At 43.5% G+C, this 26,991-nt stretch overlaps 1 protein-coding gene across 34 annotated transcripts in view; it reads left to right on the top strand.

The window, feature by feature from the left end:
* LOC139376504 (transcription factor 7-like 2) overlaps positions 1–26,991 on the top strand; it is a 101,082-nt gene that overhangs the window by 12,938 nt on the left and 61,153 nt on the right. For all 34 annotated transcript variants that reach the window (XM_071119177.1, XM_071119169.1, XM_071119163.1 and 31 more), the window contains exon 4: positions 24,431–24,532. In XM_071119177.1, coding sequence (XP_070975278.1) covers positions 24,431–24,532 — 102 coding nt within the window. The remainder of the gene's footprint in view (positions 1–24,430; positions 24,533–26,991) is intronic.

Here is a 26,991-nt window from a genome sequence, read left to right as displayed (position 1 = left end):
CATCAACGAAGCTTCGCTAAAATGATTGGTGCGCAAGGTAGTCATTGCTCGTTGTCTTCAAATCAGTTCACTTCGGTCAATACTCCCCGCAAAAAAACAATGGCGTTTGGCTGTGTTGCAAACATCCAGAGGAATGCACTGAAACCAACCATGACTAGATAAACAATGGTTTACCGTGTGTAATTACGTCAAATGCTCCGTAAAAAAATTGATAGAGATGGAATTCACGGCACAAACGGGTTACAAAATGTTTCGATTTAAGCTATAAAAATTGATTTTATCAAAGAAAACGGCACTTCATTTTATCACTGGGACCCTCAGGAAGAGAAATAAGAGCAAGATATCAGAATGTAAATCATAATTTTACCTTCAGATGTGAATGTGTAAAAATTGTCATGGCGGAAAATGTTTATGTTGTTGATTGCTCTTCTCAAACAAAAGCATGGTATTTGTTCTCTGTAATAGCTATTTTAAATTGGAAGACGTAGTTTGATTACCAAGATTCTATTTCCCCTGATGTTGATCCCTGTACAGGGATCACAGCCATAGGAGGTTAGAAGGCCAGTTGTATTGCTTCTTTAACCAGGACAACAGTTTTCAGCTGTGCTAACATAATTGCAAAAGGGTTTTCTAATGATCCTTTTAAAATGATAAACTTGGATTAGCTAACACAACGTGCCATTGGAACACAGGAGTGATGGTTGCTGATAATGGGCCTCTGTACGCCTATGTAGATATTCCCCCCAAAAGTCAGCCGTTTCCAGCTACAATAGTCATTTCCAACATTAACAATGTCTACGCTGTATTTTTGATCATAGTGATGTTATTTTAATGGACCATAAATGTGCTTTTCTTTAAAAAACAAGGACATTTCTAAGTGACCCCAAACTTTTGAACGGTAGTGTATATTGAAAGATTTTAATGAGATTTAATTTAATTGTGTAATTTATTGACAGTCCCTATCTATCCCCAGAGTCCCTATCTAGCCCCAGAGGTAGGCTATCAAATGTCAAACCAACTTTGCCACAGTCGCACACCATTCGGCTGATGGTAATTGGCGAAATCAGGAAGTTCCAAGGCCAAATCAGGAAGTTCAGCACCCCTTTAAAGAAGCAACATTACTCAACACTCATAGAAATGTTTATTTTTATACAGTGGACCGAACGTCTTTTTGTCTCCCTCACAATCTGTAGCCTATTTAAAGTTGAAAGATTTGGCCTGCTCTGTACACAGTCATTGTCTCCCGGGAGAGAAACCACTCAACAGTTACGCAAGTCGAGCGGTATGCAAAAATGGTGGTTACAGCAGGGCGGGCGAGAGACTGGGGGAAGCGTTGGTTTATAGCTCCAAGCCACAGATTGAATCAGGGGTTTGATATCTGAGAAACATGAGAGGGTATGGCCTCTCTAGCCATGGTATTGAGGCTTTGTAAGTGGTCTTGATCACACTTAAGTGCCTCTTGGTTAAGATGTTGCTGTGTGTGTGCCTACTGTGTGTGTGTGCACTGTCAGAGGAGTTGTGGGTTAGTGTTTGTCACCTGACTGCCAGGCAGCAAGCTTCAGGAAACCAGAGTCACTGTGTGAATGCTGGCACTTGTTCGAGACAGGTGTCAGAGCTGCCTGCCATGGCGCCCACCCTGCTACACACACAGCAGCTGGGAGGGCAGGAGTCCATGGCTGTGGTGTGGGGTTAGGAGAAGGTATTGGGTGGAATTCTTCGCCCTAATCTCAGCAGGGATTAGTGTTGTTAGCAGGCCGCTAGATGCTACTACTGTGGACCAATATTGGCATTTCATTACTTAATCCAAGGATGTGGGTTAGTTTGCATTATAGGCCTAGTGATTGGAGCTGTAGACTCCTGTCCTTCCAGCTTGCCAGAGCAGAATCTTCCGTACTCAACCTATCTGCTATTCCCCAAACCCTTAGCCCCAGAACTATGGCAGAGTTGGAGATTGCAACAGGAAACCTTTATTGTCAGGGCCATGGAGTGGATGTGCATGAGATCAAAAAATCAAATGAAACTTTATTAGTCAAATGCGTCGAATATGACCTTACCGTGAAATGCTTACTTACAAGCCCTTAACCAACAGAAAGGAAAAAATGATAAAAAGTAACACAACAAAATAACAATAACGAGGCTATATATCTAAGGGGTACCTGTACCAAATCACTGTGCAGGGGTGCAAGTTAGTTGAGGTAATTTGTATATGTTGGTAGGGCTGAAGTCACTATGCATAGATAATTAACAGCGTAGCAGCAGTGTAAAAAAACAAATGGGGGAGGTCAATGTAAATAGTCCGGTGGCCATTTGATTAATTGTTCAGCAGTCTTATGGCTTGGGGGTAGAAGCTGTTAAGGAGCTTTTGGTCCTAGACTTGGCGCTCCGGTACCGCTTGCCTTGTGGTAGCAGAGAAAACAGTCTATGACTTGGGTGACTGGGGTCTCTGACAATTTTTGGTCTTTCCTCTGACACTGCCTAGTATATAGGTCCTGGATGGCAGAAAGCTTGGCCCCAGTGATGTATTGGGCCATACACACTACTTCCTCTCAGCCTTATGTTTGCCTGGGATGCTGTCTGTATTCTCCTCCTCCGCCCACCACCCCCACATCTCCTCATCCTGTAACTTGGCCTGTGGCATCGCTTTGCGGACCCCCACATTTTACGTATCCCTCTGGAAGAATCCCTCAATTTCTCAACATGCCATGTGGTTGGTAACATCCAACCATCTTCCAGAATCCCCCCTCCTCCCTACTTCCAAGTCGCTCACCACTCTCTTGGGAGAACAACTGCTGGCCGCGCTCTGTAGGCCAACAGAATTCCTCACCCCGACTAAAAAAAACAACAGCTTGGAAGTGTTCTATATATGCTAAGGATCGTTTTACAACATAGGACGTGCCACTAGACGCAACTGTTCTCATTTAGTGGGGAGCTGCCAGTCTTATTAGGGTCATTAGAGGGACAGATATTTTTCACAACCATTAAACTGTATATGGATTCAGACTTGGCCCAGTCTAAATGACTCAACTTGGCGAGTCAGTCTCATATATCCCCCTGAAAGTTCCTGTGCTGATTTAGCCCATGGTGCTCTGTTCTAATCGAGGAGAAGAGGTGGGAGTCCCCATAGTGTTCTTGTTGGTAGGGGAAATGTTCTGTTGCATTGATGTCTTCTCTGTCCCTCCGATGGTTAGGGCAGATTTATAGCCCTCCTCTGGCCTATTGGGCAGCACCCCCACTAGCACGAGGCTCCAAATAAATGTTGTAGAACATGACACACCAGGGTGCAACCAATCAGGACAAGATATATACCCAACGACCAAACGAGCAGCCAATCAGCCTGGGGATTTACAACCAGTCAGACCCAAGCATTTATCTCTCAAGTTCAAGTATTTATGAGCATCGGTGCAGCAATATTTGTGCTATTAAGTTCTTGCCTAAACTAACCAGGATGTGTTTTTCTTCATTGGTTTTGGCTTTGGCATTTGTAATAGTGTCAATATCGAATCAATATCGGTTGGCATCAGTGTTGGTTTGAAGCACATCTGAGTAGCCAACACTTCGAAATGATGGGCTAGAGATTGACATGCTTGGGGAGCTGTGGTCAGAGATGCTGGGAAAGCCGACCTCTAATTGTTCACAGAAGCCATTGGCAGGAAGAGCGAAGCATCAGCAGGGCGGACACTGAGCGGAGCTCTCTCACAGCTGAGTTTTCAGGAAAGGAGCCGAGTCCCGGGATGCTCCCCAAAGACAAACTGCCGGGCCCAGAGAGAACCCGTAAACCAAACTTTCTTCCCTCTCTCCTTTTAAGAGAAACACTTTTCCTCACTTTTAAATTGCCCTTGTTATGTGGTTTACCAAACTAGGCTGTTCGGAGCCGAATTGTTTTGCATAGGCCCATGTATTATTTTCTTCATGAAAAATAAGGGTCTATTTTCACTGCCACTATTATAGTTTTTTTTTTTAACTAACACTGTCCTGTGCTTGTATTCTTCATTCCTTTTTGATCTCCGTCACAGATGCTTGGCAAGAGGCACATCTGCTTTCTCCCTCCCACCCCACACTTGTAGCACAAATCCTGTTTTGTGGTGTTTTGTGTGCCATGATTTAGCAAATAACATCAGTAATGATTCAATTGGGCATAAAGTAATTGAGAGGCGGCCTGCTTGCCATCTGTCTCGTGAGATTACTGTTTCTGTGTAATTAAAAGTGTGACCTTGAGGCCGTGGTAGGATGGGCCAGTGGGCTGTCAGAACCACAGGCCCAGGCTGGGGGGCGGATGTGTCCTGTATACACACTAGTGATGTGCGGGTTTACTCATAATCTGCAATCCCTGCAGTTATATCCGCAGGTTTAGGGTTATGGAATATTGTGTGGATCAAGGGCGGGTGGGTGTGCAGGCTGGTTGAATAAAGAGAAAACAATACCTTAAAAATCCATATATATATCATTCTTGTGCAATTTTTATCTATAGGCTACACTGAGGTTTTTCTTTATTTATTTTAGGCTATCCGGCATTAGTGCATAAGCCTAAGCTTTCGGGCCTAACTGTACGAGCGCCAAATGGCCTACACGCCAATCGCCAAATGCTTTTGGGAATGGGTAGTGAGCAAGGGTTTATTTAGTCTTCTAGGACAACATATACTGACAGAAGAGAAGCTGCATGTATATAATTATAGACAAGTTGACTAACCTAGCCTTCCAAAATGTCTGAAATTATAAGCAGAAAAATATATTTAAAAATCCTGCACCTCCTGTCAAAATAACATTCTGCCCTCTCTGACTTTAGCCTACAGCGCATTGTCTATATTTGCGGGTTAGGGTCGGGTGCGGGCCTCAGATTTTCAATTTATCACATATAGTCAGGTAGTTGCGGATGGGTTATTAGCAGTTGCGGGCGGGTGCGGGTGAACAAACAGCTGGCCCGCGCACCACTAATACACACAAGTACTGGTCCGTGTCAAAGCCCCAAAACCTCCTTCAATTTGGAGGGGCGAGAGGAGCCCCACAAAGTCATGGTGATCCCTGTGTGCATCCAGTGTAACCACAAGAGGGCGGAGAGATAGGGAGGTGAAGTGGGGGCTGAGGGGGGCCGAGGGTGGAGCTGTTTTAACTCTGATTTCACGTCTGGTTTTGTTTTGACTCCTGAGGATCAGTTTCCCTTGGACAGTGTCCAGAGACTACAGAGCCTGCTTTTTTCACCCCTCTGAAATCCCAGAGTGAAGGGTCCTGTAAGGCCCGGAATTGGATTTTAGATTTTATCTTGTTGCATGTAGTAAACAGGACAAGGAGACAAGGGGTGAACTCTGCGTGTGTGTGTGTGTGTGTGTGTGTGTGTGTGTGTGTGTGTGTGTGTGTGTGTGTGTGTGTATGGTATGCATATTCTTTGCATCCCCATTGTGGTAACACGCCTAGGTCAGAAAAGGAACTTAACAACTATATCATGATTACACATACACACACATTCACGTACAAACACAGGATGCATGGCTGAAAAAGACATTAGACGATGTTACCAGTGTGGGCTGGATGGCGTCTTGCAATACTTCCGCTGGGAGCGGTCAGGGGGGAGAGAGAAAAATAAGGCTGAAACAAAAATAACTGTTTTAATTGCTATGGCGCAGCCACAGTGTGCCTGGCAAGGCTCGGGTGAGGTGGCACCAGCCATAGGGGACCATGACCGAGACTGGGCGAGGCTCCAGGGAAATTACAGGGTGCTCAGGGCAAGAAATAGAGCCGGCGGCCTCCACTGCCTGCTACCACTTCAGCAGTCCGCCTGCTCCACTTCAGCTATCATCCCCAAGTGCTACTGTTGCCATCTCCTACCACTTTCCGCTTACTGTTTCATATTGTTGCTCCAGAGATAATTGGAGAAAGGTACTCACACATACACAGCGTCTTCCTTCAAGGTATCTTTTCAAAGTTACTTTGTTTCACGTAGTCAGCGTTTCAGTCAATAGACCTATGTAGCGGTAGGCCTAGACATTCACAATTTGGAAATAACCCTCCATACTTTCTAGTGTAGCAATATTTGGGCTAAGTTTCTCAATTTGAGGTCCTTCTTTTTTTATTTTTTTATCCCATTTCAGTGTTTTGTTGTACTCCGTGCTTATTTATTCTAGCCTCTCAGGCTATCTGTTTCTCTTTCTCTCTGCTCTCTCTTTCTCTCTGCTTCACTCTCTCCCTCTCCTCCCTCTCCCCCTCCTATCTCACACAGTATGTGCTCTGATTACCTCTCGAAACTGGCAATAAGTTGATTGCTTTACAGAGATGATGTAAGCCCATGCCCTAGGGTACATCAGGTTGGATTTCTCCTGCTTTATCTTGTAAAGCCTAAATTAACAGCTGGTTTGGTTGGAGTTCTTCTGGATCTGACTAAAGGATTAGGCTTCGTCCTCATGTGAGTCAATCTGGTTTGATTTATTGCAGGTCTATCAAAAAAGATCAATGGGAGTCCTTTTGAAAGTAAATCCTTAATGTCATCATTGGGATTTTTTTTTTCTCTCACACTCTCTCTTTCTTATTCTCTCCCTCCCCCCTCTGTCCTCGTCTATCCTCCTGTCTTTTCTTCCCCCTAACCCGTCGTTGATAAGGAGGGAGCTAGCGATCTGCCCTGTCGATGGTATTCTGTTGTATCATCAGATGGATTTTTCTCTCGCTCATTAGCTATCCATCACGGCAAGGCAGACTGAAGCCGAGCTTTAGCAACACAAGCCCTGATCACACCCCAAACGTGTCCCCTTATTTTTTTGTTTTTTTTTGTTTTAGTGCATCTACCTATTTCTGTATTTTCTCCACAGTTCAGCCATCACTCAGATATGCTCTAGTATGGCTACAGAGCCTGAGCACTAGCCTAACTTTTGTGTGCTTCATTTCTCTCTTGCTGTATGCACTATTTCCCAAAGAAATTCAATGACGTAACCTAACTATTTTTTTTAAAGGTCAATGAAAGCCTGAATGTCTTATACTGTAGATTGGACGTAATGGTTCTGCATGTGAATGAATAGCAAAAAAGGCCTTATCCTTCAACTGCTCATTTTCAATGGGTAGTGCCCCATCTGTTTTGTGTTTACATACAATACCTTAGCACTTGATGCGAGGGAATAATTTGTAGTTCTATCATAACCTATACATTCAGCCACTCACATTGCCTAGGCCTACTCGTACTCAGACACACACAAAGACATGGAAATGCAAAAAGTCCAGATTGACCTGGCAGCTGTTGCGAAACAAGATCCAGCCATGTTATATATTCCTCCCTCTCCCCTTCTCGCTCTCTCTCTCTGTCTGTCTCTCTCTCTCTGTCTCTCTCTCTCTCTCTGTCTCTCTCTCTCTCTCTCTCTCTCTCTCTCCCTCTTTTCAGTCTCACATTCTCCTATTCCTCCAACAACAGGCTCATTATGCTGTACCTCCAGTCTTTTTTCTCCACTCTCTCTCTCAAGGCCTTGACTCTTAAGGAATCTGTAACTTGAAAAATAGGGCTGTGGCGGTGACCCAAGGGCAGATGGACAAACACAACTGACATTGATATTGGCTGGGCATTTAGATGTGTGTGTTGGGCGTAAGACTGCTTGTTGATGTGTTTGTTTGTATGCTATGCAGTGTTCTAGTTGGTTCATGGATGGCAGGGATAGTAGGTTCTCAGACTTCTCTCAAGGATGGTTCCTTGTTCTCCCAATCAAGGAGGGAAAAAGTGATGGGGGGAAAAGATTGATACAGTTTCATATCAAACCAGATCAAAAATCAAATCACATTTTATTAGTCACGTGCCAAATACAACAGGTGTAGACCTTACCGTGAAATGCTTGCTTACAAACCCTTAACCAACAGTGCAGTTCAAGAAATAGAGTTAAGAAAATATTTACTAAAGGATCAGGATATTATGTTGGAAGATATATCGTATCATATCGTTTTGGCAATATCGCATTATCATTTTTGTGCTAGTTGGCTGTACCTGCACAAAAACTCCAGTATTTTTCCTTAATAGATCATTCTCCATCTTTTTAAAAAAAATAAGGAGACAATTTGTTTTCAGCACTTTTATTTCCATGACTGATCAAAACGAGTTTTCTCATGGCTCGCTCTTGTCCCTCTGCGGAAGACATATGGTGAGCAAGATGTTTCCAACATCGAATCGCAACAAAAATTGAGTATCGAATCATAATATATATAGAATTGTGAGAATCGTGGGTATTGCAATACATATTGTATCGGCACCAAAATATCATGATAATATTGTATCATGAGGTCCCTGGTGATTCCCAGCCCTGCTTTTCATCCATCCTCAACCATACACCTCCCTGAGGTGTCCTCTGCCTTTCGCCACTATTTTTCTTTGGTTAGATTTTGTGTGTGTCTGAGCACGCAAGTGTGTGTGTCTGTGTGCAGCAAAAGCTTGGGGCCGATCGATGTCAAGTTCAGGTGTGTCCTCCTCGCAGACTTGGCTAGCTGGCAGACCAGGGGTGGAGGGGCTGTGCGGGGAGATCGACGGGATACGTGGGAACGAAGGGTTTGCTGTCAGCCAGCTGGACCTCTTAATCCTATAGCCTTGGGGAAAGGGTGTGTGTATGTGTCTAGTAAAGGTTTGACAATTTCAGCACACCTGCTACAGTATTTGGCCCAGCTGAGCCTACATTTTGTGTGTGTGTGTTTGTCCATGTCCCGTACTGTGTGTGTCTGTGCATTTCATCTCCACTGTGTTTGCTGTAGTCCTCACTTTAACAGCACACTGTATATTTATGTAGAGACGACACAGCCTCACCCCCTTGATGTTCGAAAGGCGATGGGGGTTGGGGGTAGGTACTGCACGGCTGGTTGGGGGATTGGGGGCAGGGTAACAAACACTGCCAGTACCCCCCCACCCCCCCTTAGTATCAAACAAATGCCTATTCTCTGATTCATACACACATTATTTTCACCTCTCATTGTAGCTAAAACAACATAAGAGAAAGCAGCCGATTGCATCATCTCCCGCCGTTCATTAAAAGCGAAAAATACTATTTAGCCACATTCCTTGCAAGCTTGCTCTCTCTTGCTCTCTCACTCACACCACTCTTTGTCTCTCCCTCTCCCCCTTTCTCTGTCCGTCTCCCTCCCTCCCTCTCTCTCTCTCTCTCTCTCTCTCTCTCTCTCCCTCTCTCTCTCGCACTCTCGCACTCTCTCTCCCCTATCTATCTCTGCCTAGCTTGCTCTCTCTTTTTTGGCGTAGACTTTTGCATATATCACAGGCTGGCAGACTAAGAGCCTGGGACTTCCCCACGCCACACTCCAAGCCTTTGATCCTTTGCTTTGGAGGTAACATCAAAAGGAGAGGCATAGAAAGGCAGCTACTACTGTGAAGTTCAATGTTCAACTTGATGGCTTGGCTGAGGGCTTTTTTTCTCTCCTCCTCCCGCCGCTGCACTGCTTCCCTCAGCTGACAAAAACACACAGTTTGTAGTCAAGGTTTTTTCTAGTCCATGTTAACCTTTATGGAACCTATCTGGAACACAACAATAACCAAAAAGCACCTCATGAATCTGTATCTACATCTCTATAGGTTTATATATAGGTTTATTCATAGCCTCTGTATTAAGGTGTGCAGTGTAAATTATTGCCCATGCCAGGACCAAGCATTTTCTTCTTAATGCGTGGATGACATGCAGCTCCCAATATTGCAGTGGGTTGCGTCAATGCTGGGCCTCGTTGGCGGATGGGTCCAGAAGAGAGGATAATGCTCCATATTGTTTTCTACACGCATGTTCAGATGTATTCATCTGCCTGTTGTTTTTTTAATCTTTTTTTATCTGAGAACTGTCAGAATGTGTTAAGGGGAGGAGAACATCCAGCCTTTCAGGTCTTGTGTTTACATGGGCGTGCGAGGCACACTATTGTGTTCACTCACTGGTAAACCACACATAACTGATCTAATGATGAACGCTTAGCTTATTATCAGCATCAGTATCTCAAAAATGATCCCTTCGAAGGGAGAAAACAATTTCAGAATTTAGCTAATTCTGGATGTGGCCATGTGAAATACCACAAAACTAGTGAGAATATAGGATATATAGGGGCTAAATGGTATAATATAGTGAGACTCTGGTGCTACGGGAAAATATTTTTTCCTCTCTTTAAAAAAAATCTCTGTCTCATTGCACCAATTAGTAAAGACTTGTGGACTGCTCTCTCTCCTCTCTCTCTCACACATGCACACACACACTCACACGTGTCATTAGCCCGCCTGCTGTAACATGGGCGGTTGGGCTGAGCTCTACCTTATCTCCATGTCAATCACAGCGTGTGAACATCAGTGTAAGGATCTCCATCCAGCCTGGCTGTCAGTGTGTGTAACGCCCGCTTTGGCCCGGAGCCGCACCTCCCCAGCTAATAGATGCAAAATGAAACTGATCAATAGATGGCCTCAGCTCGTTATCGACGTATTATCATGGTGTGGGATTTCTGTCCGTTTTTAAGGGGCTCGTAGAAGAGGTATGAAGAAGGGATTAACAAAGTGTTTTCAGATGTACAGCATATCAGCTCATTGGTGACAAAAATGAATTTATTTTTATTTTTTAAGATGATTTATTTATTTTAAATTATACAGGGCAGTCACAAACAGCAGGCTTTCTCACACTGTCCTCTGTAATCTTTCTCCCTTTCCACTACATTTCCCTTGGCTGGGGGAGATAACTCCTAGGAAAACCAAACAGGGACATTTGTAGCAAAGCCAAACAGGGAGTTGGTAAAATACCTTATTAAAGATTCATCAATAATTGGCTTTTGTGCCCATGTTTGTGTCGGTGGTGAAGGAGAATGTCTTCAGAGTCAGACAGATCACCCAGTGATTAAGCAAGGCTGTAATTAGCCGTGTGTGTGTGTGTGCACAAGGCAGAGAGGGGTGTGTGTGCAAGGGGGGGAGTCATTGGCAGTTGATTTGGAGGTGAGGGGCGGGGGCGCCTGGGTGGGGTACCGAGGGACAGGAGACGGGAAGGAGAAACACCCACGCAGACACAGCCCGGCCCAAGTAGCAGCCTCCCTGACCCTCCCGGGGTCCTGTTGTCACGGCAGCCTCCTCCATTTTAATGAGCTCCAATAACCACATCCTTATTACTTATTTATTTATTAAGCTGCGACAGTGAAGAGCTAGTTTCCTACTGCTATAGTGTGTGTGTGTGTTGAATGGATGAAAAATAATTATTCCTGTATCACAGTCAGTAAGATCAAATGGCCCTCAGGAACGGCAGATTAGTCGATGTGTTTAAACTAGGGTTAATCTGACTCAGTCAATGGAGGTATGAGGATGTTTTCTGTAGTATACTGTATTACAGTTTTTTACAATCACTTTGGCACTAATTTCGGAACCTTGATGTCGTTTTTCAAAACTCTAGACACAAAACTCACAACCAATGATCAAAATGCCAATTTTTCAAAACTATAACACTTTTTCCAATTGCTTGGATACCCAACAGTTACTTATCATTTTGAGCAGTTGTATCAATTGATAGTTAGATCATTGTAATGAAATGAATAGACAGTCATTTCAGATGTAGTGTGTGAATTGCATTTTGAAATGGTAATACTTTGATGTTAAGTTGTGTCATTTTGAACAGGTGATTTTAGTTCAATGAACAAATGATCTTAGCTTTATGTGTACGCATAGTTTTATGGAAACTGACAAACAATATTCCATGTTTAGATCATGAAAGTTTCATGATAACGAGATCCATTGACACCAATTACCGTGGAACTTGAACCAATTGGACTACATTATCTATGGATGTAATATTTCATCATCATTCTTTATTAGACACTGTTTCTATGGTCCCATGTACCACTTTTCCAGACCATGTTTTCAGGTTTGACATTACTGTACACTCACCTTAGGTGTGTTACCTTATTAGGTACACCTATCTAGTACTGGGTAGGACCCCCTTTTGCCTCTACAACTGCCAGAATTATTCACAGTGTTGTACGTTAAGAGATGCCCTTCTACACACCACTGTTTTAAACAGCTGTTATTTGAGCATTTGTGGCCTTTCTGTTATCTTGAATGAGTCTGGACATTCTCTTCTGACCTCTCTCACAAGGTGTTTTGCCCACAGAACTGCCGCTCACTGAATGTGTTTTGTTTATCGCACCATTCTCTGTAAACTCTAGAGACTGTACTGCGTAAAAATCCCAGGAAGGCAGCTGTTTCTGAAATGATGGAATCACCATGTGTGGCATCAACAATCATACCATGGTCAAAGTTGCTTAGATTACTCATCTTGCCCGTTCTAATGTTTGGTCGAACAACATCTAAAGCTCTCTACTCTATATACTCTACATATTGAGTTGCAGGCAGCCACATGATTCGCTGTTCAAATGTAACCTTCCTTGATGAGCTAAATCAGGTCTGTAGAGCTGATGGCATGACCTATGTCATTGTGTGGGATAATGTCAGGTTCCACCATGCTCAAATGGTGCAAGCATGGTTTCAGGCCCATCCGCAATTTACCACCCTGTACTTACCCCCATACTCTCCTTTCCTTAACCCGATTGAGGAATTTTTTTTCCACAAGGAGGTGGAAGTTAGGTGCCCTCATGAACAAGCCACCCTTCTCCAGGCCATGGATGACGCATGCAATGACATCACGGCAGACCAGTGTCAGGCCTGGATTCGCCATGACCGAAGATTCGTCCCAAGATGTTTGGCTAATGAAAACATCCATTGTGATGTGGATGAGAACCTGTGGCCAAATCCACAAGACAGGGTTGATGGAAATATAAAAGTACAGTAAAAAATATTTTGTTTTGCTTTTTACAGTAAGCCAGGTGAGGAATACTGCAGTTGACCTCGAACTGTTTTTGATTTTTTTTGTAGCTAATTATTTTTGCTTTGATTCAAAGAAACCTATGTTGTGATTTTATTGTATTTCATCACTAAATTTCATATTTTTTTCAATGATTCCACTGTGTCTGTAGTATTCTCTCTTCTAGTCCTTTTACAGTGATGCATTTACGTGTATTTACGTGCATTTACGTGCATAATGAAACATGTATCACATATTTTGTACTACAATATTTAATGATTGTACGAACAACTACACAGTGAAACTATTGGGATCTTGTGTGTGGGTGATCTAAATGAATGTTCCTATGGTATTTCATGATAAATTAGTTATTTGAACCCATGATTCTGCAAGTGCAAGGTTTCTTTAAAGATATGAATGCACAATGCAATGTTTTGAAGTGATGACCGTGTGATGACCGTTTTGAGTTTTGTGTCTAGAGTTTTGAAAAATGAACACACGGTTCTGAAATTAGTGCCAAAGTGATTGTTAAAAACTGTAGTACAGAGTATTGCAGCTGCAGTTTTGGAGGTGTAGGGCTCCATGCCTGTGTCCTGAAACCATTCATGTGTCCTGGAACCATTCTGGATTTTGAGCTGGAGCCCTGGTAATGGGTCTCTGGCCTGCATAGGGAATGGGCCTCATGAATATAGAGTCTAAACTGCTCCAAGGTGTGTGTGTGTGTGTGTGTGTGTGTGCGTGTGTGTGTGTGTGCGTGTGTGCGTGTGTGCGTGTGTGCGTGTGTGCGTGTGTGCGTGTGTGCGTGTGTGTGTGTGTGTGTGTGTGTGTGTGTGTGTACTGTATGTACAGTATGTACAGTGCCTTGCGAAAGTATTCGGCCCCCTTGAACTTTGCGACCTTTTGCCACATTTCAGGCTTCAAACATAAAGATATAAAACTGTATTTTTTTGTGAAGAATCAACAACAAGTGGGACACAATCATGAAGTGGAACGACATTTATTGGATATTTCAAACTTTTTTAACAAATCAAAAACTGAAAAATTGGGCGTGCAAAATTATTCAGCCCCTTTACTTTCAGTGCAGCAAACTCTCTCCAGAAGTTCAGTGAGGATCTCTGAATGATCCAATGTTGACCTAAATGACTAATGATGATAAATACAATCCACCTGTGTGTAATCAAGTCTCCGTATAATGCACCTGCACTGTGATAGTCTCAGAGATCCGTTAAAAGCGCAGAGAGCATCATGAAGAACAAGGAACACACCAGGCAGGTCCGAGATACTGTTGTGAAGAAGTTTAAAGCCGGATTTGGATACAAAAAGATTTCCCAAGCTTTAAACATCCCAAGGAGCACTGTGCAAGCGATAATATTGAAATGGAAGGAGTATCAGACCACTGCAAATCTACCAAGACCTGGCCGTCCCTCTAAACTTTCAGCTCATACAAGGAGAAGACTGATCAGAGATGCAGCCAAGAGGCCCATGATCACTCTGGATGAACTGCAGAGATCTACAGCTGAGGTGGGAGACTCTGTCCATAGGACAACAATCAGTCGTATATTGCACAAATCTGGCCTTTATGGAAGAGTGGCAAGAAGAAAGCCATTTCTTAAAGATATCCATAAAAAGTGTTGTTTAAAGTTTGCCACAAGCCACCTGGGAGACACCCCAAACATGTGGAAGAAGGTGCTCTGGTCAGATGAAACCAAAATTTAACTTTTTGGCAACAATGCAAAACGTTATGTTTGGCGTAAAAGCAACACAGCTCATCACCCTGAACACACCATCCCCACTGTCAAACATGGTGGTGGCAGCATCATGGTTTGGGCCTGCTTTTCTTCAGCGGGGACAGGGAAGATGGTAAAATTGATGGGAAGATGGATGGAGCCAAATACAGGACCATTCTGGAAGAAAACCTGATGGAGTCTGCAAAAGACCTGAGACTGGGACGGAGATTTGTCTTCCAACAAGACAATGATCCAAAACATAAAGCAAAATCTACAATGGAATGGTTCAAAAATAAACATATCCAGGTGCTAGAATGGCCAAGTCAAAGTCCAGACCTGAATCCAATCGAGAATCTGTGGAAAGAACTGAAAACTGCTGTTCACAAATGCTCTCCATCCAACCTCACTGAGCTCGAGCTGTTTTGCAAGGAGGAATAGGAAAAAATTTCAGTCTCTCAATGTGCAAAACTGATAGAGACATACCCCAAGCGACTTACAGCTCTAATCGCAGCAAAAGGTGGCGCTACAAAGTATTAACTTAAGGGGGCTGAATAATTTTGCACGCCCAATTTTTCAGTTTTTGATTTGTTAAAAAAGTTTGAAATATCCAATAAATGTTGTTCCACTTCATGATTGTGTCCCACTTGTTGTTGATTCTTCACAAAAAAATACAGTTTTATATCTTTATGTTTGAAGCCTGAAATGTGGCAAAAGGTCGCAAAGTTCAAGGGGGCCGAATACTTTCGCAAGGCACTGTATGTTGAAGCCTTTGACGGTTTGTGTGTGTAGGTACAGTTGTGGCCAAAAGTTTTGAGAATGACACAAATATACATTTTCACAAAGTTTGCTGCCTCAGTTTGTATGATGGCAATTTGCATGTACTCCAGAATGTTATGAAGAGTGATCAGATGAATTGCCATGCAAATGAACTGAATCCCCCAAAAATATTTCCACTGCATTTCAGCCCTGCCACAAAAGGACCAGCTGATATCATGTCAGGGATTCTCTCGTTAACACAGGTGTGTGGTGAGTGTTGACGAGGACAAGGCTGGAGATCACTCTGTCATGCTGATTGAGTACGAATAACAGACTGGAAGCTTCAAAAAGAGGGTGGTGCTTGAAATCATTGTTCTTCCTCTGTCAAACATGGTTACCTGCAAGGAAACACGTACCGTCATCATTGCTTTGCACAAAAAGGGCTTCACAGGCAAGGACATTGCTGCCAGTAAGATTGCACCTAAATCAACCATTTATCGGATCATCAAGAACTTCAAGGAGAGCGGTTCAATTGTTGTGAAGAAGGCTTCAGGGCACCCAAGAAAGTCCAGCAAGCGCCAGGACCGTCTCCTAAAGTTGATTTGGCTGCTGGATCGGGGCACCACCAGTACAGAGCTTGCTCAGGAATGGCAGCAGGCAGGTGTGAGTGAATCTGCACACACAGTGAGGCGAAGACTTTTGGAGAATGGCCTGGTGTCAAGAAGGGCAGCAAAGAAGCCACTTCTCTCCAGGAAAAACATCAGGGACAGACTGATATTCTGCAAAAAGTACAGGGATTGGACTGCTGAGTCCTGGGGTAAAGTCTCTGATGAATCCCCTTTCCGATTGTTTTGGGCATCCTGAAAAAAGCTTGTCCGGAGAATACAAGGTGAGAGCTACCATTAGCCCTGTGTCATGCCAACAGTAAAGCATCCTGAGACCATTCACAATTTTGCCTAAGTACACAGCCATGAATAAAGAATGGTACCAACCCATCCTCCGAGAGCAACTTCTCTCAACCATTCAGGAACAGTTTGGTGACGAACAATGCCTTTTACAGCATGATGGAGCAACTTGCCATAAGGCAAAAGTGATAACTAAGTGGCTCGGGGAACAAAACATTGATATTTTGGGTCCATGGCCAGGTAACTCCCCAGACCTTAATCCCATTGAGAACTTGTGGTCAATCCTCAAGAGGCGGGTGGACAAACAAAAACCCACACATTCTGACAAACTCCAAGCATTGATTATGCAAGAATGGGCTGCCATCAGTCAGGATGTGGCCCAGAAGTTAATTGACAGCATACCAGGATGGATTGCAGAGGTCTTGAAAAAGAAGGGTCAACACTGCAAATATTGACTCTTTGCATCAACTTCATGTAATTGTCAATAAAAGCCTTTGACACTTATGAAATGCTTGTAATTATACTTCAGTATTCCATAGTAACATCTGACAAAAATATCTAGAAACTGAAGCAGCAAACTTTGTGAAAATTAATATTTGTGTCATTCTCACGTGTCATTGGCCACGACTGTACTGTGTGTGTGTGTGTGTGTTTGTGTGTGTGTACGCATGTTCTCTATCTGAAGGATGTTATTTCTTTACAAGGTGAGTGTAGGCTTCTTCTAAAGGAACCTGCATTCTTCCCTTTATGTTTCAATATAATTATATAGATACCTAAATAGTAAACTAAATAAACAGGTAACCTTCTTGTTGTGTCAGGGTGATATCCATCCAACATCACAAAGCCAATCATCATCATCATCCTACTCAAGGTGGCTGCAAGTAGAGGTTCCAAGGCTCTGGCTTAACCTTCAACTTCTTATTTTATACTTTTAATATTACCACTTGTCCTAAACAAAGGCAAGCATGTACACACAATGTGCACCTATTACCCAAACTTTTCCTACCACAGAGCGAGCTCCTTGCACAAGGGGCTCAGACACACCTGCTGTGCTAGCTTGCTGAGCTCACGTAGCCGCTAAGTAGGTCAGTATGTACGAGAATCCACCGGGCAGCAGGACTTGGATCTGACCTGAACTTCTCATCTCAGCCCTGATCTCACTCTCTCACTGCCCACACTCACTATGTTGCTCTGGGCTTCTGTAGACTAGTGTTGCAAGAATAATAGTACAGTCATCAAGCAGATGCTTTCATCCAAAGCGACATACAGTTTACAAATTATGTGTATTTACTATTTGCTGGAATATGTCTGGGAAGAGGCCCAGACATAGACATTGACATTGAGAGATGGGCGGTGGAGAAACGTGAGAAGTAACAGTCAGAGAACTGGAGACAGAAGCTGAGATCGAAGCAGTACCTGAGAGCAGAGCCAGCCAGGAAGGCCTGATGTTAAAGATGCCTGTGCTGTTCATTAGTGTCCCGGGTCTGTCGGAGGAACAGCAGGCCCTGCAGTCCTTAGCCTCCCAGCTCTATTTATAGACTGGCCCAGAGATGCCCTTAATGACATGGAGGCAGAGACAGGGGGAGTCAGAGAAATACAACACTGTTTACTTTCTGAGTCTGTATGCCGTAAATCCACCAAGAATTTGGAGTCTGGGGTGATGTCACATCCTTGGAGAAGATGTGAGTGCCCCAGTATGTCTGTGACTGGTCTTTCTTCTTCCAAGTGGGATTGGATTACTCCAGCTCCATCAGCCAATCAGTTTGGTTTCTCATTGGTTCAGATGCTTTTTGTCTTTCAAATGGAGCATTTTACTGCTGTTATTGATTTTTGTTAATTCCTTAGTTTAGTTGAATATGTGTTGCGCAATCTTTAGAAACTTTCCAGCAAATCAGCTGGTGTTTGAATAGCGCATTTTGTCCACACCTGTTAAGTAAACAGTGTAGGAGCAAGACTGCACATATCTCATGAACCCGTGTTTGAGACCAGAGTTAACGTCCAGAACAGGACAGATAAGGAAAGGGTTCAGGGACACATTTTGAGAAAACAAAGAAAATAATCTATTCCAAAATAAACATTTTTTATTGAAGAGTACAATGTCTCAAACTCTTTTGAAACCAGCTTGGCTTTGGCCACGTTGTTTTAAGACAGTCCGTAGAATATGTTTAGAGGATGCAGGAGGCGGGACCGGGGGCCTAAAAAAACATCCATATAAAAGTGTCAGGTTGAGTTTATCTTGCGCGAGAAGGGGGGGTGGGGGGGTTGGAGTGGGTCGACGGCCCCGCGCTGTCAGGGCCTTGTGGAATCCCCTAACGGTTCGGGCTTTGGAGTAAATACAGGCCCAGCGGACCCCTTTCCCCGCCCCAGGGCACACAAACCCCAGGCCTTCCCACATTCCACTTTTATTTTCCTGCTTGAAAAACGCCTCTGGCTATCAGAGCTGGCGGGACTTTTTTTATTTACTCATAAAATGTGTATTAGAAGAACTAAATCAGTCATGAAGAGCCCTCTCTCGTCGACTAACCTTCTCTCAGTTTTGTTTGGACTTTCTTCCCTCTACTCCCCTCACTTTCTGCCTGCTTATATCGCTCTTCTTCCTTCTCAAATGTGTGGTGTATCCTATAGATTGGGAAAAGGTCTCTCTTTTGACCTGGGGGATTTCAAAGGATCTGGATTGCATTATCCCCCCCAATTACAGAAAATTACTGTTCCCGCCCCAACAATTGGGTGTATGTTTAACCCCTGCACCTGTGGCCTAGACAAAGGAACCCACAAATGTCAAGAAGGAAACACATTTGCGCATCATTTTCAAGTATTATTTGAATGTAGCAGCTGTCCTTAGAAGAACATGAACATGAACTAAACAATACTCTTTCTCAGACCTTTAATCTAACTCAACCCCAATAGGACTTGACACTGGGGCACTGGGATAGTGGGATTTACTCTGTTTCGATTCGGTCTCTCACTTGTTTTGGGCACAGCAAACACAAATAAAGCTCTTTTAAATGTGTTGTTTGATTTGGTGTAATCTGCAAGCTGTTATTCTGATCCCGGGCCCCTGTCCCCAGGGTGTCATTGAACATGATGAACAGTTAGTCACAGTGTGTTCCTGTGTGTGAGCATGTGTTCAGTAATGTGTGTGTGTGTGTGTGTGTGTGTGTGTGTGTGTGTGTGTGTGCGGTGAACATGTGTGTCTCTTTGTGCATGCAGGTAGCTTTATCATTATCTTTAACTCTGCATTGTTGGAAAATAACCCGTAAGTAAGCATTTCATTGTTAGTCTAAACCTGTTGTTTTCAAAGCATGAACCATTTTTTTATTTATTTTTTATTTGAGTGTATTGCTCCTTGTAGCCTACATGTCAGTGTGTGTGGTACACGCCCACTGCTACTACTGTATGTCTGGATGGTGGTGGCTGTGTCATGGCTACACTATGAGGCAGCAGCCCACACGGCCACAGATGGGCCGGGGATCTGCCGAGGTCTCCAGAGCAAGACCCAGGCTCCATATGTTGGCTGTAAATTCGAGCTGCTCGCCCCTCTTTCCCGCTCTCTCTCTCTTCCGTCAATCTCCCCCTAACATTGTTTATGTGTCAGGAATGCCTCTGGACCCCGTTCGGCCTGAGACCGAGATTCACTTCATCCTCTCTCGCAGTCCCGCTGGGAATATTCCCGGGGTTCCGAGCCACTTTGGCACGTTAGGAGCCCTATTTGTCCGATTGGGGAAAAGCCTCTGCTGTTAATCCAAAACAATATGAACAAGTCGGTATGTGCCGAGGCTCGGGTTGCTTGTAATAAATACGTCAGATGGGGTTTCAACAAGAACAGGTTTCACAGCATTGACCACCTCCAGAATTCAGGGTAGCTGACTCAGTATACATAGTTTATAGCTAATAATTGTGCATCAGAATATTTTAATGGATTTGATTTGCTTAGCTTATTTTTCAATAAATACATTTTGGGAGTGCTTTAGTAACATTATGCGTTAGACTAGTGTTAATGACATATGTATCAAACTATTTCAGGTTAAAATGTTCTTGTAGTCTATTTGTTATATATTTGAAATAAGAGTCCTCTCATATTCCAAATCAAATATTCAGTTCTATCACCCAACTTATGGTGTGGACATGTGAGGAGGATGTGTGAGCACTCACAATGCACTCTGTTGTCTCCCTCTGTGTCCTTCTGTATAACGGATGGCACTGGGTTAGCCTCAGCTTCTTTGCATTGTGATGAAAGTTAGTGTGTCTGGGTCACATTCAGCAGCTCATACCATGCCAAGCTGAACTTTTGCATCAGTCACTCAAATATGGCGAGCAGACAGTCCAGCAGTTGGACCTTGGTAGTGAAATGTGGGGGCTTGGGGCTATTTTTTAAGACCACCCTCTTTCCCTCTATCATTCACTCTCACCCCCTTTCTAGCCAGTTTGCTTGTCACTATGGGAAATCTCCAGGCGAGAGAGGGAGAGTTCATCCCTCTGTAAGGATTTAGAGGACTCCCTTGTCTTTTACTTCATCAGAGACAATTGAGTCATTCAGCTCCCATTGTGGGGCCCGGCGAGGCGAGGAGGGGCAGAGGGTTAGAGGGGGAGCGAGAGGGAGGGAAGGGGGAAGCCCCTGATGTACAGTGTGTACTCTGGGTGGCTCTTATGGGCGAGAGATGGGGGGATGGGTGTAAAGGGAGGAAGAAGAGGTGGGGGGCGAGAGAGTTATCCTGGAACACCGAAGCAATTTGTCACATTGGAATGGCTCTTGAGTTACCAAGGTGGCCCTAATAGTGGGAGAGTTTTTTATGGGTGGGAGGAGGAGCCGGGCGGCCAAGGGGGGTCAGGGGTCACGGCCTACTCAAACCCAGGCGACGCATCCGTCAGTAGGAGTTGGAGGGAAGGAGGAGGGTAAATGGGGAGGAGGTGGAGGTGTGGTCGGAAAGCTTGGCACTCCCCGGGGCTCCGTTCTCCTTGGCATGCTTGTAAAACCTACAGGAGGGATTAGCGTGTGAGAGCATTTGCAATAGCAGGCTGAAGTGGAGCCGCCTGTTAGGGCATGTGCTCTCTTCCTCTCTCCGCTTCAGCGCCACACTCTGGAGTGTCACCTTTCACCCACCACCTCAAGACAGAGGCTTAAGGGATGTCCCCTCACTGAAGGCCTCCCTGCGGTTGTGTCTGAATATTTGTGTGCATCTGTGTGCTCAACTTGGACAATAATTTGGCAAGTCTAGTATATGATAAGACCTTCCCATGACTGGAATCAGAATTTGTAAACCTGCCATCCACCAGCCCCTCTTGCACCAGTATAGGCTGTCTTGAGTTACCTCATAGATAACAGTGGTACCATCACTCTCAACACTCCACCCCCCTTCATGGCAATTAATACCCAATATGGGTGGTCTGTAAAAATCACAAGACCACAACACTGGAGCTTTACAAGTCGTACTTTCCACCCTTCGACGCACAAACAAACACAAACAAAGACAGTTGCAGTAAAAGCCTTGTGGGGGTCATAAATGAGTGGTTGTGGAGCCAGCCAGAGGACGGGAGTCAATAACTCCCTCCAGCACAAGCCACAGCAATGCACCCCATGGTGAACTCTCCGCTAATTACCACTGATTTAGCCACGGTCTCAGGAAAGGTCGTGACACACACAAGCACACACACAAATACACACGTGCCACATGCTCGCAAACACAAACTCTTGCTGATGTAGTAACAACCACAGACAGGCAGATGCACACAGCAACAGTGTTGAAGTGTACATATTTCTTCTAGCACAGGCCCATACTTAGAGGACAGAGACTTGCTCTGATTAGGTAGTTGAATAGGCTACAAGAAAGGAGCTGTTGTCATCGGATATCAGGGCAGCAGGAGGGCCATTGTGATTGTTTTATTTAGAGGATAGGAGGATAGGAACACAGACGTAGATGGAATGACAACATTCCAATTCTAGCTCTGGATGAGTTCTTTGGCCAGAATCCTAGCTAGCCCAGCGGTTGATGTTCCGATTGCATCAGAGGCCAAGATACAAGGCCAACTTGACTTGTCAGAATTTTCCTTTGGGGGGGACCCAGTGTGCTATGAGGCGGCATACTTTACGGATGCGCCGGCCTTGACGCTAGAGAGAGCAGTGCCTGTGGTCTCAAGGTTAAGAAACAAGTCCGTAACCCTCTTGTGTTTCTACTAGCCAACTCTAATGACTAGGGCTGTGACGATACCAGTATTGTAAAAAAATAAAAATCCATGGCAAAAGTGAAAACACGAAGCAGACCAAACTCTTTGGTCCTTTAAAAACCTGTTGTATGTATGTGCTATAAATAAATAAATAAATAAATGTGACTCTGGATGACACATAGTGATGTTTGTTTCCAACATTAGGGCTGTTTTCCTTAAGAAGTTAAATCTGCTTTGTGTTTTGTTTCCTTGCCATGATACTAATGATCGTCCCGGCTCTACTAATGACCCCATATTTCTTTCACTCCTTTTCTCTTTCCTCTCTTCATTTTGTCTTATTGGCTTGGAGTCTGTTTTCCTATCTGACCTTGTTGCGCTCGTTTTCTGTTGCTCTCCCTGTGTATATTTAGTTGTTGTTCATGTTACATGTACATCAACTGTACAGGGTTTTATAGTTCTTTGTGACAGTGTATTTTGCCCTCAATATTTGGACTGTCCGCATTCCCATCAGTGTGTGCACAGCCCTACCTGCAAATTCAGGGAACTCCTGTCACTTTTGGACATATTGTTTGCTTACCTATTTGAATGTACTCTCTTTCAGTAAGTGGTATGGAAAGGTCTTACACAGTGTGCCCTGCTTTGATATTTAGTAGTTCTATTTTTCACACTGTACAATAAGTGCCTGTTTCACCCTGTTGACCCCCCAGTAACTTAACTAATGTTGGGGGCCCTCTCTGAGCGCAGGCAGCTGAGGTGACCTCAGTTTGTACCCCCTCCGACTAGGTGGCCTTGACATTTGTTAGGGAGACTATGTCACAGCCGATAGCAGGGTCATCCCCTAGGATCACTGGGTCAGAATGGAGTAGGAGCTATAGCTATAGCAAAGGGCAGGCACAGCAAATAGATGTCTAGAAGGGAAAACATTCAGCTGTGGGTTGTGGAATGAGCGGGGGGAAATTATGCTTTGCATTATAATGTTATTGCATTATATTAGTATCCTTGAATCCTTTTAAGGTACTTTTTGTCAATATGACCTGTTGACAAGGAAGATATTGGTCACAATACTTAAGATGCTAGGCTTCTTCTTTATGATGGTCTTGCCCCTGTAAAGTTTGTCTTACAGTGGTTTAGACTTTGCTCTCCCTGATGGCTTAGCTCATAATTCTTAACACTTATGGAGGAATGTTCTTTCTCCTCCTTCCTTCCTCGTCAGGAAACTAAATATGGTAGACTATGTCGCCAAAGCAATTGGCATGTCATCTGATTTAAAGGGCTCTACCCAATTTATGAGAAAATGCTCTATGTCTCGTGTAAGTCTCTCTCTCTCTCTCTTCATCTCATGCTCTCTCGCTCCCCCTCTTTCTCTCCCGCTCTCGCTCTCGCTCTCTCACCCCCCACTCCCTCTCTCTCTCTCTCTCTCTCTCTCTCTCTCTCTCTCTCTCTCTCTCTCTCTCTCTCTCTCTCTCTCTCTCTCTAGCTCTCGCAATCTCGCTCTCTGTGTATGTGTCACTCAGGCCTAATAAAGCCAAATCAATCATTCACTGGGACAGTCACTAGGTGGATTCAGACCCATAATAGCGGCCAGTGGATCCACAGTGCACGGTTTTATGAGGCTGACCAATAAAAGTCATTCAAGTCACCTGGAATCTCAGAGTGGTCACATTTATGGCATCAAATCATTCTAAACCCATAATCCACGTACAGTAGCCTTCTCAGGCATATAAGCAGTGATTTAGCTTACCTAAGATTTGGAACGGTTCTAATTCTTGAATGGATGCCCTACAACACAACTACTGTATCCCGTTCAAACTACTAGGACATGTAGTTCTCTTTTTTAATGTTTATGTAACATATCTGTAATAAATGTAATCTACTGTAGTAGTTTTTTCTGACTAATATGACACCGAAAACATAATGTTATGAGGCAAAACCCATCATGTGTGTCACCCGCTTTGGGATCCCCATCTGCTTGCTTTTGAGTTTGTTTTTACTTTCTAAATCATGTGATCACATTTAGAATGCTGATTCCTTTGTGTTAATGTTTTGGTTTTTAACATTATGCATTGGTAACATGTATTTCTTTTTTTGTCCATTTTGTTTCTTTCTCACCATACAGTACCTACAGATGAAATGGCCCTTGCTAGATGTTAACCACGGAAGTCTTCAAAGTAGACAAGCACTTAAAGATGCCCGGTCCCCGTCACCAGCACACATTGTTGTAAGTAACCCCCTCTTTATTCCTTTACATTTCCCTACCTCCTTTTGCCCCTAAAACAGAAATACAACCCTTCTCCTGTATCCTGTATTGTATACCTCTGTATACCCTCTTTTTCTAACACAAAATCTGTTGAATGGATGTCAGTGACTAACTGAAATACCTAGAGACCAGGGTTGGGATCAATTCGAATTGAAGGCAGTCAAATCAGGAAGTAAACGAAAATTACAATTCAATAATCGAAAAAATATATTTTCAATGACTTCAATAAACTGAAAAAATGTCCGAATGTTAAATTCGAATCACTTCCTGAGTTGACTGCCTTATTGAGCCTGAATTGAGCCCAACCCTATTATAAGCATTATATTGACTGTATTGATTGCGTAAAGCCAATTGTAAGGGAAAGCTCACTCTGTGAAAGGGATAAGCTGGCAGCTGTAGTGGAGTTGCCAAAGTGGCAGATGGCCATTGCTCTTTGGACAGCCACGCCGCTCCCGACGCAGTGTGTGTGGCGACACAAGGCCCAACCCAGTGCTTGCTGTACAGTAGAGTTTGCAGATACTCTTCTGACTTTATGAGCACAGTAAGGAAGAGCTATAGCCATATTGTTAACTAACCCACACGGTTCACTTTCCAAAGAGCATGACCGCCCTGCGTCCGGGCTGGCTACGTGACTGGACAGTGATAGTCTAATAGGGACCATGTCAATATTTTAAAAGCTAGTTCTCTATTATTAACAGATTTGTCCATGTTTGGCCAATGTAAAAGTGGTATATAGTGAAGAATATAAAAAGGTGTGGAATAAAGTTGGTGTTAGTAAGATGACTAAAAGTGAGCCAGTATTGGCATGGTGGGTAGCATTGTTTCTAGAGTTGTAATTAGGATAGTTGAGATATTGCCAACGTTAAAGTTCATACATGGTCTCTATGACATAATATTGGACATACACTTAGTTAGGGCTACACTATAGACCCATTGTGCATATGAGTGTCTGATTGATTTAGACTTAACCACATAGCTGACCCCGTGTTGACCCATGGAGCGAATATGTGTAGTCAACATTTGTTTAGGTCATGAGTTTTACACAAGGATGTGAATAATTTGTGGCTTAAACGATGTTAAGGAACTATCTCCACATGAGTCACTGTTGGTATTTGATAAGTAGAGCTAGTTTTTATGAGCTACAATAAAAAAATACTATCATCAATGGTTTCCAGTTCAACAGTAAGAAAAAGTTGGAAAACCAGCCCTCTTGGTCTTTTGCCTATTTTCTCTAAGTACAGCTTAAAATAGTCTGTTTTTTAAAGCAGAAACCCTGTCAAAAGTTATGCTTAAGACAAAGAGATGGCGATGACAGTGCTCTAACGAACACAACAAGCAAACTCAGTAGGACAGGCCCTCGTTATCCTCAGAGCGACGCCAGTGTTATTTTTATACCGTAAAGTTCAGGAGGCCCAACTTGCGTGGTTATTTTAAGAGACACCATTTCCTCTGAAATCATTAAGCTGGTAGGAGGCAGTTAAGCTGCAGGTAAATGCTTCAGTTTTTATTCCTCCATGAGTCATACGGCTTTAAATACTTATCACCTCATATCTTCCATTGCTCCTTCGTACCGTGGGCTTTAGGAGGAGTTTGACATCCAAAACACGGTTACAGTTAAAATGCTTTGTAGTCAGAATGCATTAGCATCTTGTTACTCCAGAAAACGCGTCTATCTTCATTGTTTATTTATTTATTTGTTTGATAAAAACCACGGGAGTTTGTAAGATCAGAGGTGTTGCTGCACCTGAATGCACTTGCTGTTAGTGTAAGTGATCAAATTGAATGTGAAATGAAGCTTGTATTGTCTTCTCCCTCCTGCCCTCCTCCATTTATCTCCAAATGAGGGAAGTTTTATTAGAAAAATGTGTTTCATGGTTGTCATTAGATTTGGATTTGGTTGGTTGGGGTCATGAGAAATTCTTGCAAAAAAAATTGTCCATAGAAATTCTTGCGGGAAGAAATGGGGTCCCAGGTGAAAAAGTTTCAATGCCACTGGTTTATATGTTCCTTTACATCAGCCATCCAAAGTAAAAATAAATAAATATTATTATTATTGTTGGACATAAAATACTGTAAAACCACCAACAAATCAACTCCAAGTGATTTGAATCATGGAAATCTGTTCCAAAGTATTCCCAACCATAATAGAGATACAGGTAACTGCCAAATCTAAAATAAAGGAAACACCAACATAAAGTGTCTTAATAGGGCGTTGGGCCACCATGGCCAGAACAGCTTCAATGCACCTTGGCATAGATTCTACAAGTGTCTGGAACTCTACTGGAGGAGGGATGCGACACCATTCTTCCACTGGAAATTCCATAATTTGGTGTTTTGTTGATGGTGGTGGAAAACGCTGTTTCAGGCGCCGCTCCAGAATCTCCCATAAGTGTTAAGATTGAGATCTGTTGACTGAGACG

This window comes from Oncorhynchus clarkii, chromosome 20 (genome assembly GCF_045791955.1).
Source record: "Oncorhynchus clarkii lewisi isolate Uvic-CL-2024 chromosome 20, UVic_Ocla_1.0, whole genome shotgun sequence".
In the NCBI taxonomy this organism is placed as follows: domain Eukaryota; kingdom Metazoa; phylum Chordata; class Actinopteri; order Salmoniformes; family Salmonidae; genus Oncorhynchus; species Oncorhynchus clarkii.
The sequence above is the reverse complement of the archived record's forward strand: the minus strand, read 5'-3'. Positions and strand labels throughout refer to the sequence as shown.